The following is a 17,177-nucleotide window of genomic DNA, read 5'->3' as shown; positions in this document are numbered from 1 at the left end:
GATTTTCAGGAAAGCCAGTAGAGAAACCCTGTCTCAAAAAAACCAAACCAAACCAAACCAAACAAGAACTCATTAGCTTCGGTTGGTTTCAAAGGGCTAGGGCAAGGATCTAGATGTTTCCATTTTCCTTTTTTGGTCATTCCCTTCACTAAGTCCTGTCTTTGGGCTTCACAGTCTCTTTTGCAGCATCAAGAATCACGTCTGCATAAAATAATGTGAGGTGAGCTAAGGTAAGATGGAGGGGAGGAAGGCATTTCCTCAAGTAACAACTTTTATAGCACACTTCCATGGCCCCGCTGAGCAGCACTTGGTCCCATGCTTCAGCTGTGAAGGTGGAGTAAGCATCTGCAGGTGGTCCAAACAGCAGCAGCATCTATCTTGTGCTGAGCTAATGAAGTACATGTCCATGTTCTAATTCCTCCACATCCCCTGGGCAAGGTCCCAGGCACACAGTGTGTACCTCCCTCTCTTGAGCTTTTCAAGGACAGTCTATGTTCTAGTTGTCTCTGTATTCTTGCCTAGAACACAGTAGTCAATCCAGCTTGCTAAATAGCTACTTAGCAAGCAACTTTTTAGTCCAAATAGTCTCATTTTATAAAGCATAATTTAAACATGCTTGTTCAAAGGTAAGATAACTAGGAACAATTTTATTTTACAAACATGAGTGTTTTGCGTGTACATGTCTATGCACCACATGAATGCCTGGTGCCCACAGAGCCAGAAGAGGGCATCAGATCCACTGGAACTGGAGTTATAGATGGTTGTAAGCAGTCATGTGGGTCCTCTAGAAGAGAGAGGCCAGTACTCTTAATCAGAGTCATCTCTCCAGCCCTGAAATAAAATTTCCCAAATTCTTAAGCCAGTCCTTCTTCCAATAAGTTGGGAGCTTAAAATTTGAATTATTTCTGGTAGGAGTATGCATAACTGACCTCAGCACCAAACTTTGGGATTCTAGTGGTTAGGTAATTTTTTTTTTTACTATTTATTTTTGTTTTATGTGCATGAATGTTTCTTCACACATTTATATGTGCATGTTTGGTACCCAGAGAGGCCAAAAGAAGGTGCTGAACCTCCTGGAACAGGATTTGTAGCTGTGAGTCCCTGTGTGTGTTGTGGGAACTAAACCTGTGTCCTGTGTAAAAACAGCAAGTGATCTTAACCCCTGACCCAGCTCTAGCCTTTTAGGTAATTTTCCATTATTTGTTCATAATTAAAGGCAAATCCAAATAATTGTGTCCTAAAATTCTCACAGTGATTACTATTACAATGACAATGGTGTATACAGGGAGGCAGGGAGTATGGCTCAGTGGTACAGCATGTGCTTAACATGCACAGGCTCCACGCTTGACCTCCAGCACAAAAAAGGGTAGGGAGCACATATGGTTTAGCAGGAATGACTTCTACTGCCATTACATTTTTCTGGGCTCAAATGTGCCCGAATTCCCTGCTGTTTATAGCTGGCTCCAAACAGTGAATGCACACTAGACTTCACAACAAGTTCTGAGAAATTCTAGTATCTGAGTTCTTTGGTTTATTAGTTTATTAGTTGGTCTGACATGCTGCTGGGAGCATCTACATTCCAACATACAGCAGGCAAGGCTGAGAACCACTGGATTATGGCATCCACTGACTGAACAAAACCACATGAGTTATTTGTCACAAGAAAATTAAAAAGTATGTGAGGCTTAATCCCAGCACTGGGTGGGTGGGAGGGGCTGCAGAGGCAGGCGGATCTCTGTGAGTTCAAGGCCAGCCTGGTCTAAAACAGTTAGTTCCAGGACAAGCTCCAAAGCTACAGAGAAACCTTGTCTCAGAAAATCAAAACAAACAAAGAAACAAAAAGTATGTGAGATAATACATATATCAAATATCTTGATTTTGCCATTCTATATTGTGTCCATATATACAAAGTTTTGTTGCATATTATAAATATCTATAATTTCTATTTTTGCCAATTAGAAAAGAAAAGCTGGTGTGGCCTTATGTAGGAGATAGAGGCAAAAGTTCAAGATCATCCTCAGGTCTAATATATACTAAGTTTGAGGGCAGCCTGGACTTAAAAAAATATTTTTAAGACCTTGCCTTAAAAATTAAAAATAGAAAAGAAAATGAGAAAGAAAACTACCCAGACTATCAAATAGTTGTCCCTGTCTTAGAGGAACCTAAGGAATCTAAAGCACTGGAAACATCTCAGATGTTTGTTTTTGTAATCCTCACCCATGTTTCTTAAGAGGTATTATTCATATCTGATTTTCCCTACCCAAAAGTTTTTGTTAATGCTTAAAAGCACAAAGAAAGTCTTAATAGAAAAAACAAGGCAAAGCAAAATTTCTGAAGACCTATGAAAATTCTAACAGATTTTTTTATCTTTATTCTTCGGAACCAAACTCGTTTTATTAATTTTGATAAATACAGAGATATGGTTACACACTTTTAAAGGCACTAAAGATAACAACAGTCTTCAGGGGATAATGATTTGTGATGAATTCACATTTCCTTCCAATGTCTTATTTCTAAATAAGTTCAGCTGTTGCAGTCTTACTAGGATATTAAAAAGTGGAGCACAGACCAAAAGTTATTTTTAAATAACTCCTGACATGGATTGGTAACTGTCCTGGCATTCTCTTCATGACAGCAACTCCATATGTAGAGATGTGCTAATAATAAAAATAATTACTTCATCCTGTTCTTTTTTAATGAGACAGAAAGGGTGTGGATCCGGAGGGGAGGACAGAAAGGGTGTGGATCTGGAGGGAGGACAGAAAGGGTGTGGATCCGGAGGGAGGACAGAAAGGATGTGGATCCGGAGGGAGGACAGAAAGGATGTGGATCCGGAGGGAGGACAGAAAGGGTGTGGATCCAGAGGGAGGACAGAAAGGGTGTGGATCCGGAGGGAGGACAGAAAGGGTGTGGATCTGAAGGGAGGACAGAAAGGGTGTGGATCTGGAGGGGAGGACAGAAAGGGTGTGGATCCGGAGGGAGGACAGAAAGGGTGTGGATCCGGAGGGAGGACAGAAAGGGTGTGGATCCGGAGGGAGGACAGAAAGGGTGTGGATCCGGAGGGAGGACAGAAAGGGTGTGGATCCGGAGGGAGGACAGAAAGGGTGTGGATCCGGAGGGAGGACAGAAAGGGTGTGGATCTGGAGGGAGGACAGAAAGGGTGTGGATCTGAAGGGAGGACAGAAAGGGTGTGGATCTGGAGGGAGGACAGAAAGGGTGTGGATCTGGAGGGGAGGACAGAAAGGGTGTGGATCCGGAGGGGAGGAGAGATGGGAAGGCACTGGGAGTAGAAAGAGGGAACCTATAATTAGGATATATGAGAGAAGAATCCATTTTCAATGAAAGGGGTGGGGAGGAAAGAGCGGCTGAGGACTTGGCTCAGCAGTGCTGATTTGCCTGACATAGGAAGTCAGGGTTGGACTGCTGGTACCAGAAGAAAAAAAAGGCAAAAAATAGAAAAGACAACTCCTACTCAACAACAAAAAAGTAATAACTTTATATTTTCTTCATGAGTACTTTAACACTAATAAAAATTAAGAAATTAACTTTATGAGAAAGTATAAATTGGGATCTATATTTACTCTATAATATAAAATCTGTGGGCTTTTCTAAATTTACTTTTTGACTTCAGTCCTTTTCAAAATCCTAAATGGTCACTTTACACGAAGTAACAGGCTGATCTGACTCATACGGAAAAATATATAAGCCAGAATTAGCCATAAAGAAATCTAAACAAGTCAGAACAGCCATGTCACCTTGAGAGGCAACAACATCAGAGAACTTACACGTGACCATTTGAAGATTTAATATGAGCCTACTATAATTAAGTTAGTATTGTGTAGAAGAAAAGATATTTAGATCAATGAAATAGATCTTTAAGTAAACTCTTATACTTGGGCAATTGATTTATCTACAAGGACACAAAGACAATTAATTCAATCGAGAAAGATCAGTAGATAACTAGACAATCACGTGCAAAAACCCATGAAGTTGGATACCCCTCCTCCATCACAAGTATTAATTCAAAACAAACCAGAAAGCTGGGTATAATGGCTCATACTTGAAGACTAAGATAGGAGGATTCCAAGGAGTTTGGGGTCAGCCTAGGACACAGCACATATCTTAAAAAGCAAAAAACCAAAAGCAACAACAACAATCATTTGTACACAATATTCATTGCATCATATCTACAACTAAAATTCAGAAACAACCCAATCCCAGAGAACAAAATATAATAGAATATGATTCTACTATTAAAAGGAATGGAGGATTGGGAATGTAGGTCTGTTGTAGAGTGTACATGCTAAGTGAAAGAAGGCATTCATCAGGTCATATTGTATAATCTACTGATGGGTGGTGTCCAGAACAAACAAATTTACAAGTCAGAAAGTAAGTTAGTGGTTGGTTGCCTCTGGCTGTGGAGTAGAATGGGAATGTGGTAGAGTGACTGATTACACGGATACAAGGTTTCTTTGGGGCATGATGAAAACTAAAGATTGTTCTAGACTAAAGATTGTGGGGGATTGTTGAACAGTTCTATGAATATGATCAACATTACTGAATTACCTACTTAAATGGGAAGATTTTTATGGCACAGGAATTTTCTTTAACATAATCTTATTAATATAACATGAGTTTTGGATACTATTTTATTTTTAATTACGTGTGTGTGAGAGAGAGAGTGTGTGTGTATTTGTAGCGATGTACATCTGAATGCAAGTGCTCTCTACATGACTAACTTTAATTTTCTTGTTAAACAAAATCCAGACTGGAATTTTAAAACTGAAATTAATTTTTTACACTATAGCAAAATATAAACAATGACTACACCAGGAAAGATAATCTCTGGAACAAGTATGAAATGATACAGTCCTACCTCCAAATGAAACAAAACAAATAAAATGGGAGTTTAAGTCTTTGATACTTCAGACACCAAAACCTATACATAGAGCTGCTATAAAGGCATCTAACTACATCTTTCTGACTTACTCAAGAGTCAAAAGGTCTCCCAAAGAAGTCATATACTCAACAAGATGGGGGAAGTCTCTTTTAGAATAATGGAGAATACAACAAGATTTCTGGAAAACGGAGGCAACTGCCAAGTGAGTTGAAATGTATTTAATAAGACATTCATTTAAGACACTTGTAGGAAACAAAAAAAAAGTTGAGTATATGGTATTCTTGGGAAGAAACCCAAGAATATTACATTCTCAGAGTTGGAATAAAAAAAGAGAACAATGAAGCATAGAGGCTCTACTCCAAGGACTAACAGGGAGAATAAGAGTGTTCCCCAAGGGATGGGAGGGGCCCATCCTTGATGAGTCAAGAGTTCAAACAATCCAATGGAAAATATCCATCTGCAACAAGGAGACTACAATCACGGCATGGAAATAATGGACATAGGAAAAACAGTCCAGATAAGAGTAAAGCATGGCATGAGCAAAACGGAGAAGGATTCACACAACAAAGAAACGTGAAAGACAGGAATATTAAAGACTGGGCACAAACTCACAGGACAGCTCCATGCCTTACTTAATTCTGAGACAGACTATTGATGACATGTAGAAGTGTGATGGGAAATACTTAGTCACTTAGCCAAAGTCAGCACTGTGCATGTTCATCTCTTTTAGAAAGAGCTAGACAAATAAATACTCTCCTTCATCCTTGTCTATGTCCAACTACCCATTTTGCAATTTTATCTTTGTGTGTGTGTTGAGAGACAGTCTCATGTAGCCCAGGCTGGCCTCATACCCCATTCTCTTGCTTCTACTTCCTCAGTGTCAGGATTACAAATTACAGCACCACACCCAGTTTATGCAGTGTTGGGGATTGAACCCAGGGTTTCTTACATGACAGGCAAGCTTCTAAAAACTAAGCTATATCCTCATCAATATTCTGCAAATGTTTAAAGAGGCAAAAGCTTTTTTCATACTTTAATGTAATATCTATAAGCAAAAGAAATATACACTTACAATTTTAATTTTTAAACATTTAGAATCATAAAGAAGTTATTTGTATTAATCTGTTAAGATTACTTAATATCATCCTACTATTCCTAAAGAAGCTTGTTAGAGTTAGATGCAGATATATAAATGTATGCTGTAGGTCTACCTACAAAAAAATGCACTGAAAGGGTTGGGGATGTAGCTCAGTAGTGGAATATTCTCGTTTATCGTGCACACACTCTTGGGCTTAATCCAGAGGTTCTCAACATGTAGGCTGTGACCCTTTGGGGTCAAATAACCTTTTCACAGGGGTTGCCTAAAACCATCAGAGGCTGGGCGGTGGTGGCACATGCTTTTAATCCCGGCACTTGTGAGGCAGAGGCAGGTGGATCTCTGTGAGTTTGAGACCAGCCTGGTCTACAAGAGCTAATGCTAGGTCAGCTAAGGCTGTTACACAGAAAAATTCTGTCTGAGGGGGAGCTGGGAACAGAAAAAAAAAAGACCATCAGAAAACATATTTACATTATGATTCAAAACAGTAGTAAAATCACAGTTATGAAGTTGCAACAAAAATAATTTTATGGCTGGGATCACCATAACATGTATTAAAGGGTCACAGCATTAGGAAAGTTGAGAACCACTGGCTTAATCTCTGGCACTGCAAAAAAAAGAACGCACTTAAACAACTCCCAATGAGATATGGTGGCTCACACCTGTAATCCCAGCACTCTGGGAGGCTGAAGCAGGAGGATTACACATGGGATAGGTCAGCCTCAGCTAGTTCCAGGCCAGTCTAGACTAGCAAGACACTACCTTAAAAAACAAAATACAAAAAACAAAGAACAAAGCCGGGCAGTGGTGGCACACACCAGAACTCAGGAGGCAGAGGCAGGTGGATCTCTGTGAGTTCGAGGCCAGCCTGGTCTACAAGAGCTAGTTCCAGAACAGGAACCAAAAGCTATGGAGAAACCCTGTCTTGAAAATTAAAAAAAAATATATTTTTAATTATGTATTTGGGGGGCGTGATATGTACAAGTGAGTGCAGTTCCCCTCAGAGGCCAGAAGAGGGCGGTGAAGTCTTTGGAGCTAGAGCTACAGGAAGTTGTCAGTTGTACAACATGGGTACTGAGAACTGAATACAGGTCCTCTGGAACAGCAGGAAGAAGTCTTAACCACTGAACCATCTCTCCAGCCTTTAGTAACTTCTATGATATAGCCTTCATACAAGCTAAGTCATCTTGCAGAACTTCCTATCTAGTTGGACTTTAAAGTGAAAGTCTACTACCTGTCCTTAGTCCCCATTTCCTATTTCTTCATGTATGCCCCACTTCTAAGTTATTTATGCTAGCCACTACTTCTTGAGATGTAACTTTAGCTGGTAAACTTTTCACGCTGAAAAGTAAAGTTTAATCTAAGCCACATCTTCATGTATTGGTTGTTCTTGCTAACTGATTAAGGAAGATGAATATAAGGGCATGAATGAATTATATACTACAATATGAAAGAGTTAAAACTAGAAAAATTTCCTCAAAGTTACCATAGGAAACATTAACAAACAAAATTATGATGTATTAAGGAAGACAGCTAAGGAAGGGTATCTTTTAAAAAGCATGAATTATTTTATGGAATTTTACTCTAAAGACTTTGACAAGTTAGGGAAGAATATTTTTTTGTCATAGCTTACACTGCAATAAATTAGAGGTTTTAAATTTGCTTCAACAACTTGTAGTGTGAAGTAATGTTATACAAAGTCTCTGTGTAATAAAACCTCACTAATGAATAATTAAGACAAAAATCTCACTGGATAAGCTGATAAAAATGTGTCTAAACCACCCAGCAATTTTTAAGGCTGACAGTATATATCTTTAAAGGCTGCTGATTATGTACATCTAAAAACAATTTTCTCCGTGGGTATCCATTATAAAAAGAACCCAAAGCTGCTGAATGACAACATATGATCAGACTCACCTTTCTTCTCTCCAGTGTAGGGCACATAGTCTTCCCGGTCTTTATGCTCCAATGCTTCCTTCTCTAGATAAGAAAGGAGACGTTCTCTATCGAAGGGCCCTGTGGCAGACTTTGATGTCTGGTTCTTTTGCCGAAACCCTGCAGGCAGAAGGGCATTCTGCCAAAGAGAATACGTCAGCCATTACGATCAGCAAACCACCAAGAACGCCAACACCACATGCCCCTATAGATTTCCATGTAAGAAAGATCAAGAAACTAGCATGACATAGGCATGGAACCCTCCTTGCAGGACTTTGGGATAGTTATGTGAGATGCATCACAAAAAGTTTTGTTTATTTAAAATGGATCTATTGATTTTGGGTGTGGGGGAGTCTATGTGCTATGGCACGTATATAGAGATCAGAGGACAACTTTTGGGAGTTGGTCCCCTCTTTCCACTGGAATCAACATAGGTTGTCAGACTCACTGGTAACTACCTATACTGCTGCCCCATCTGACTGGCCCACAAGCAATTTTTTTTTTTTTTTTTGAGACAGGGTTTCTCTGTAGTCCTGGCTGTTCTGGAACTCGCTCTATAGGCCACACTGACCTTGAACTCACAAGATCTGCCTGCCTCTTCCTCTCAAAATGCATGTGCCACTACTGCCTGGCAAGTCTTAATTTTTTTTAAGTAGGTAGAATTTACTTATATTACTATTAAAAATAGGCAAGTACATATTTTCTTCAGATAGTATCCCACTTAGAGGAAACATCCATTAGCATGTTGTTTTTTTGAAACAAGCTCTTGATATATCACCATGATTGGCTTGGAATTCACAGTGTGTTTCATGCTGGCCACAAACCTGCCATGATCTTTCTTGCTGCATCCTTCCAAGTACTGGGATTATAGAAAGGGGCCATTTTGCCTAACTTCACCCTTTAATTTTTAAGTATCCATGAATTATTATTTTTACAGGGATGGTTTTTAAATTTATGTTGACATTTATACTTGAGTTAATATTTTTATTTTTCTCCGAGGACTATTAAGGAAAAGCTTTCCTGGCTTGGCCTCGTAGCACATGCCTGTGTTCTAGCTCTTGGGGAGCTGAAGCAGGACAATAGAAGGGTCAATGTCCAAACAACAGCAAAGATAATTTTCTTAATTCTTAATAAATGACCAGTAAATATGTATGATGTGGGAGTGTCATATATCAATCTGTTGATTTCATTGGTTAAGTAATAAACAAACTGCTTGGGCTCATAGCTTAGAACATAGGTGGGAGGAGTAAACAGAACAGAACACTGGGAGGAAGAGGAAGTGAGCTCAGACTCCACAGCTCTCCTCTTGGAAGCAGACGCCTGAGAGAGACGCCATGCCCCGCTCCCGGGCAGACACACGCCATGAAGCTCCGACTCAGGATGGACTAGGCTAGAATCTTCCCAGTAAGACCGGTTCTCACAGATTATTAGAGATGGGTTGATCGGGATATCAGAATTAGCCAGTAAGGGCTAGAGCTTAAAGGGCCAAGCAGTGTTTAAATGAATACAGTTTGTGTGTTGTTATTTCTGGGCATAAGCTAGCCGAGCAGGCGGCCGGGGTGCTGGGAACGCAGCCCCGCCGCCCTTATTACTACATATGTACATAAACTAAACTAATTCTATCACAAAAGAACTGCAAAGTACTATGTGTTATTCCTTCTAATGACTTCCATTTGATCACAGAGCTCTTATCCAGATAAAAAACATACACAGTCCAACATCAAGGCTGTTTAGTTGATTAAAATCTAGCATATTTCATTGTGTATGTGTCCATATGTAGACAGGAACATTAGTGTATGCTAGTTACAATTACTGTCATTGCTATGCGTGCCTAATGGCACCCTGAATCCTCTTCTGCCCACATAGCACAGCCTTGAACACATGCGTTGACTAGAAGTAGAAAGGGGAGGAATGGTTGAAGTTGAATTTGTATTAAGGCCAGGAATAATAGAGAGACAAGAAAGACAAAGTGAGCATCATCCTGCTTGTCAAAGGTCAGCCTCAACCAGGTATGGGGGTGCATGTCTGTACTCTCAGAACTTGGTGGGAGAGACAGGAGGATCAGAAGGCCAAGTCAGGCCATTCTGGGTTATAAGAGATCCTGTCTTAAAAAAGACAAGACGGGCTGCCTTGCTTCATACTCCTGAGTATACCTTGCTCTACAATTGAGGCAGCCAGAGAAGGCAACATCTATTATTAACGGTGATACTCAACCTCACAGTTAGTATACATTTTCAAAAGGTGATTTTCCTATGGAGAATAATAGGAAATGATTACTTCATAACTAAAAATAACATGTTTACACTTGGACCATTTCCTGAACTCCACAACAGTTTTCATAAAATCTGTAATATAGTGATACTCATTACTTAGGAAGCTGATCTACAAGGGTGAACCTCAAAGATCTGTTCCTAACCCTGAATATTGTGTGTATTTACAATGAAAAAACTGTCTGTGGAACTATAAAGAACAAACATGAGATTTCTACCTTTGGATGTTGAAATCTGAGAATGACAAAGAACCCTCTCAGCCTGCAAGTCTATGCAGTTTTAGTTCCTAAAGATGGCAGTCATCACCTCCCCATCTCCAGTGCCATGACTTGGGTGCAAGCTCACTCTAATGTAACTGGCCTCAGGGCATCAGGTGCCCGGTCACATCCTTCCTTCACATCCCTAAACCTGTCAGCCCAGGTTCAGCTCACACCCCCACTCTTGATACACTGGATTATTTCCTTCCTTGTTCTTGTCATACATTTCCTTCACCCATGACCTCAAATATGTGAAGTATGGAGATCACTTCCCCTGAAGGTTCTGCCCATCCTTTCCAGTCACCATTCCTAAGACTTCAGTATATGCCACCAAGAAACATTTTTCCTCATGTCTCATTCATAAATTACTGTCTGTGGTACCCATCATTCTTTTAACATAGTTTTATTATCTGATTCAAGTCTTGTTTTCCCCATTCCTACTAGCCTGCATCCTGGGGGCAAAAATTACATTGGGTTTGTTCACTCTTGCATTTCCTGAGAGTAGGGTACTAACCAGGAACTGCAGGTTGTCCCCCAAACTGAATAAAGGTTTCAGAGCTGGGGAATGAAGCTTAGTAAAGAGCACACACCCTAGTGTAGGGAGCGGAGGAAGTCCTAAGTGAGGGAAGTCTTGAGTGAATGTGGGTTGTTGACATAGCCATGGTCATGTCAAGGACCCCATAGTCTTAGACCCAGGGAGAAAATAGTGAGCCCTTCTTCTTGGGAGTGGGGCTCAGAAGGAAATGGCGAAACCTTCCCTTCTGGGTCATGTGTAGATGTAGACAGGATGTGCAAAAATGTCCACCATAGTTTTTTCTCCCTAGATATTCACAGCCTGAAGACTGCTTCCCAATGGAGATTGCTCCTGAGGCAAGGGGCTGTTAAACACAGGACAGGCCCACACAAAAGTCATTGGCCCAGCTGAAAACGTCAGGCTAGACAGTCTCTTACATGCTTTCTAGTTCTTAAACCATTTGATTTAAATTGGCCTCACTGACTTACATGCTTTCGAGTTCTTAAACCATTTGATTTAAATTGGTCTCATTGACTAACTGCCAAATATATTGCTGACAGCTCTGTTCTCCTGAGTAATCCCTCAGACTTAGGTATGAGGAGTTTTCCTTGTAATAGTAATTATTCAAAGGACTTGCCCTATGGTATGGACACACCACTTAGCAACAAGAACAATTTTATAAAGCACATTTTAGGATGCTTTAGGCCCTAATATCCAGTACCTCTCCTCTCCCTAAAAGCTCACATACCTCAATTATTAAAGGGCATACAAAACCACGGCCTTTTAAGAAATAAGGTAGGTAAAGTGTGGCAAATAACCACTACCTTGTGGTTCTTCCTGCTACCCGCAGGATGTCCTTCTTGAATGACACTTCAAAGGTAAAGGATTCCACATTAGCTTTGTGTAGCATATAAGACAAGTAACAACCACTTGGCAAATACAGACAAGTGTACATCTACAATGTCTCTGACTTAATAACGGTTCAACTCTAAGATGGTATAGAAGTGCACCCACAAAATCATTTCAATTTTCATTTTCAGTATAGCATACAACTTACATGATATATTCAATACTTTATTAAAAATTAGGCTTTACATTAGATGATTTTGTCCAAATATAGGCTTATTTAAGTGTTCTGAGCACATTTAAGAGAGGCTAGACAAAGTTATCCAAAGCTGGCTAGGGATATTAAATGCACTTTAATGTATAATATTTGCAACCTAGGATGTGTTTATCAGGCAGATAAGAACATTGTTAAGAGGCTGGGCGATGGTGGCGCACGCCTTTAATCCCAGCACTCGGGAGGCAGAGGCAGGTGGATCTCTGTGAGTTAGAGACCAGCCTGGTCTACAGAGCTAGTTCCAGGACAGGCTCCAAAGCCACAGAGAAACCCTGTCTCAAAAAACCAAAAAAAAAAAAAAAAAAAAAAAAGAACATTGTTAAGAAACATCTGTGTTCAGATCTACATTTTCCAATGCTAAAAAATTTATACCACTTGGTCAACATTTCTCAAGAACCATTGTAATCAGGTTTAAACCATTAAGAAAATTTTAGAGGCACAGTATACTACCACCAGCTTTGTACAGAAACTCTGAAGAGAAACAGATTATTATAGACTAAAGAGCTAGTTAGCTATTACTACTTTCAATTGCACAGAGGCAAGATTGTAATAAAGAAAAAAAATTGTGTAAATGTTTAATGATAGTTTAGAATGTCTGTGTCATAAGACATGGAGGGAGATGTGGGGACCTGAAGAAGAAAAATGCCAGTTCATTTGGATAGAAGGTGAGTGAAGGGTACAGGGCGAGCCACGAGAAAGCAAACTGGCAGTCTGAAAAGCTATTGCATTTCTCTTCTCCGGCTAGCACCAACCTCGGGGTCGAGATCATCCAGGACAGTTTCAAGCTGTTTCAGCTCTGTTTCTGACAGATTGCCAAGGAGCTCATCTTCATCCAGGTCCTTATACTCCCCTAAGTCCTTCCGGAACGGTAGTGCCATGGCTCGCACCGTAGGAAGTCACGTGATTGGTCTACTTCTTATAGCTGTGGAGGGAAGAAACAACCATTTAAACGTAAGTTTAATCTAGTTGCGTCTATTGTTGGGGAAAGGGAAATGCCATGTCCATCGTCATACGTTCTTCATCCCTTCAGATAATTCATCACTACTCTTCCCTTCAGATAATTCACCACTACTCTTCCCTTCAGATAATTCATCACTACTCTTCCCTTCAGATAATTCATGCCTTCACTAGTTTGTCTCTGTAGAGAAATAATCAATGGAAATGGGAAGTATGAAAATCATTAAATAATTACTTAATAGAATTACAATTTCTGATAACCGATTTTCAGTGGCAATAGGAAATAATTTTTGCCAGAAATAATTTCTATCAGTGATGTCAAATTATCCTAATGGATAACATTTGTTTTACTACAAACTGTTTAGGAGAGCAGTGGGACACAATATCAACATAAGAAAATAGCAACATGTACCTAATGGGAAGGAGTAGTCTCTTGTTTCTGGGAAATTTTTTATTTTAAATGTGTTTTCAAAAAGATTATTTTAGGAGCTGGAAAGGATGGCTCAGCAGTTAAGAATACTTCCTGTAGAGGGTTTGTGCTCAGTTCCCAGCATCCACATGAGGTGGCTCAAAACTGCCTGTGCTCCAGAGGACCTGGTACTCTCTTCTGGCCTCCAAGGGACATGGCACACATGTGATACACATACATAATACAGATACTCACAGGCACACAGAAAATAAAAACAAAGGAATCTTCTTAAAACATATTTTAAAAGGAAAATATTATTTTGTTATTATTAGACTGTTTCTTTAAGACTTTCTTCTTTCTTTCTTCCCTTCCTTCTTTCCTTCCTTCCTTTCTTTTTTATTTTTTTAAGATAAAGTCTCACAATACAGCCCAGGCTAACCAGGAACTCACTACATAGAACAAGCTAGCCTTGAAATCAAGGTGAACCTTCTGCATTGGCCTCCTGAGTACTTCTTTAATCCCAGCACTCGGGAGGCAGAGGCAGGCGAATTTCTGAGTTTGAGGTCAGCCTGGTCTACAAGAGCTAGTTCCAGGACAAAGATACAGAGAAACCCTTTCTCGAAAAAATAAACAAACCAACAAATTCTTTCTTTTTAAATTGATCTTTATTGAACTCTAAATTTTTCTCTGCTCCCCTGCTTGCCTCTCCCCTCCCCTTCAACCCTTTCCCATGGTCTTCATGCTCCCAATTTACTCAAGAGATCTTGTCTTTTTCTACTTCCCATGTAGATTAGATACATGTACTCCTCTCTTAGGGCCCTCATTGTTGTCTAGGTTCTCTAGGATTGTGATTTGTAGGCTGGTTTTCTTTGCTTTATGTTTAAAAGCCACTTATGGGGGCTGGAGAGATGGCTCAGCGGTTAAGAGCACTGGCTGCTCTTCCAGAGGTCCTGAGTTCAATTCCCAGTAACCACATGGTGGCTCACAGTCATCTATAATGAGATCTGGTGCCCTCTTCTGGCCTGCAGGCACACATGGAAGGAATGTTGTATACATAATAAATAAATACATTTAAAAACCACTTATGAGTGAGTACATGTGATAACTGTCTTTCTGGGTCTGGGTTACCTCACTCAAGATGATGTTTTATAGATCCATCCATTTACCTGCAAGTTTCAAGATGTCATTATTTTTTTTTTCTGCTATGTAGTACTCCACTGTATAAATATACCATATTTTCCTTATCCATTCTTCAGTTGAGGGGCATTTAGGTTCTTTCCAGATTCTGGCTATGACAAACAACGCTGCTATGAATATAGTTGAGTACATGTCCTTGTGTGCACAATTGAGTAGCCTTTGAATATATACCCAAAACTGGTATATAACCTCCTGAAACTGAAAAGCGTCTGAAAAGCAAAGGACACAGTCAACAAGATAAAACGACAGCCTACAGAATGGGAAAAGATCTTCACCAACCCCACATCAGACAGAGGTCTGATCTCCAAAATATACAAAGAACTCAAGAAAATAGTCACCAAAAGAAAAAATAATCCAATAAAAAAAAATGGAGTACAGACCTAAACGGAGAACTCTCAACAGAGGAATCTAAAATGGCTGAAAGACACTTAAGAAAATGCTCAACATCCTTAGTCATCAGAGAAAAGCATATCAAAACAACTCTGAGATCCCATCTTATACCTGTAAGAATGGCCAATATCAAGAACACAGATGACAGTTTATACTGGAGAGGATGTGGGGTAAAGGGAACACTCCTCCCTTGCTGGTGGGAGTGCAAACTACTTTGGAAATCAGTATGGCGATTTCACAGAAAATTAGGAAACAACCTTTCTCAAGACCCAGCAATACCTCTTTTGGGCATATACCGAAAGGATGCTCAATCGTGCCACAAGGACATGTGATCAACTATGTTCATAGAAGCATTATTTGTTGTAGCCAAAACCTGGACAATCTAAATACCCCTTGACCGAAGAATGGATAAAGAAAATGTGGTACATTTACACAACGGAGTACTACACAGTGGAAAAAAATAATGACATCTTGATATTTGCAGGCAAATGGATGGATCTATAAAACAGACCCAGAAAGACAAATATAATATGTAGTCACTCATAAGTGGCTTTTAGACATTAGACAAAGAAAACCAGCCAACAACTCATAATCCCAGAGAACCTAGACAACAAAGAGGACCCTAAGGGAGACATACATGGATCTAATCTACATGAGAAGTAGAAAAAGACAAGATCTCCTGAGTAAATTGGGAGTGCGAGCATCATGGGAGAAGGTAATTCTGACAAAAAAAATAAAATAAAATGAACACCCACAAACACACTGAGCACTGAGACATTCCCAGTACCTCAGTCACCTTAGATGTATCTCTCCTCCAAAGGAGATAGTTAGTATACTGAATTATCAATGATTTTTTTTGCTCCCTAGAGTTTACATGTATAAATCCTTAGCAGTTTTTGGTTTTCCCTTATATTACACCTTATATAAATAAATCCTCTTAGGATTGACTTTCTTTTTTTCATTTACCACTGTTTGGGGTTGATGCTTAGAGTTATATTTATTTCAATCTCATGTCAACATACTATTCCTTCCTCTGAACATCTAAGCTCCTAGCAGCTTCTCCCTCTATTTCTTTGTTATGATAAATAATCTACTTATTTCCTGGTACAGATGTACAATTCCTCTTTGGCTCAAATCTAGGAATGAAATTGCTGGGGAAAGGGAATGCTTGCTTATTGTGGTGGTTTGAAAAAAAAAAGGCCACCCAAAGGAGTGGCAGTACTAGGAGGTGTGTCCTTATTGGAGTAGGTATGATCTTGTTGGAGAAAGTGTGTCACTGTGGAGGTCTCATACATGCTCAAGCCATGTTCAGTGTGACAGACCATTTCCCAATGCCTGCAGGTAATGTAGAATTCTCAGTTCCTTCTCCAGCACCATGTCTGCCTGTACACCACCATGTCCCACCATGATGATAATGGATCGAACCTCTGAACTGTAAGCCCCCCAATTAAATGTTTTCTTTTATAAGAGTTGCCATGGTCATCGTGTCTCTTCACAATAGAAACCCTAACTAAGACACTTATACTTACTCCACTTTATTAGGTAATATTAAACTATGTTCAAAGTGACTATGCCAATTTACATTTCTAAAAGATTCCATACATGACAATTCATGTTGTTCCTCTTCTTTGTTTATGTTTAGTATGATCAGAACTTTAATTTTTGGCATTCTGGAATATGTGAAATGGTATTTCACTATGGCTTTAATGTACATTTTGTTAAATTATGACAAGGTTATGCATTGTTTTACATGTTCATTTACCAATGGCATTTCTAATTCTTTGGATAACCTATTGCTCATTTTTACAAAGCACATCACCTTTCCTGTGTGTGGTATCTGAACTTGTTAGTATGGATGCAAACCTATTTGCAGGTATGCATGCACATGCATGTCAAGGCCAAAGGTTGATGTGGGGTATGTTTCCATCTTTTTATTTATGGGACAGTCTCAAAACAAAACAAAACCTGGACCCTACTGAAGTTCAATAATTCACCTACACTGGCTGGCCAATGAGCTTCAGGGATACATCTGTCTTTCCATTGCCAAGCAGTGGGTGTAGGAGGATATTTACAGGCACTCGCCACAATCCCACCTTTTTCTGTGTTCTAGGAATCTGAACTCAGATCTTCAT

At 39.6% G+C, this 17,177-nt stretch overlaps 1 protein-coding gene across 3 annotated transcripts in view; it reads right to left on the bottom strand.

The window, feature by feature from the left end:
* The window catches only part of Tmod3 (tropomodulin 3), a 62,056-nt gene that overhangs the window by 22,110 nt on the left and 22,769 nt on the right, over nucleotides 1-17,177 (bottom strand). For all 3 annotated transcript variants that reach the window (XM_041679749.1, XM_041679748.1, XM_041679750.1), the window contains 2 exons: nucleotides 12,845-13,014; nucleotides 7,914-8,070 (listed from right to left, as the gene is read on the bottom strand). In XM_041679749.1, coding sequence (XP_041535683.1) covers nucleotides 7,914-8,070; nucleotides 12,845-12,970 — 283 coding nt within the window. In that variant the 5' untranslated portion in view covers nucleotides 12,971-13,014. The remainder of the gene's footprint in view (nucleotides 1-7,913; nucleotides 8,071-12,844; nucleotides 13,015-17,177) is intronic.

The sequence above is a fragment of the Microtus oregoni genome, unplaced genomic scaffold (assembly GCF_018167655.1).
Source record: "Microtus oregoni isolate MIOR12 unplaced genomic scaffold, Mior012 000032F_ref0000030, whole genome shotgun sequence".
In the NCBI taxonomy this organism is placed as follows: domain Eukaryota; kingdom Metazoa; phylum Chordata; class Mammalia; order Rodentia; family Cricetidae; genus Microtus; species Microtus oregoni.
This window is presented reverse-complemented; position numbering and strand designations above follow the sequence as displayed.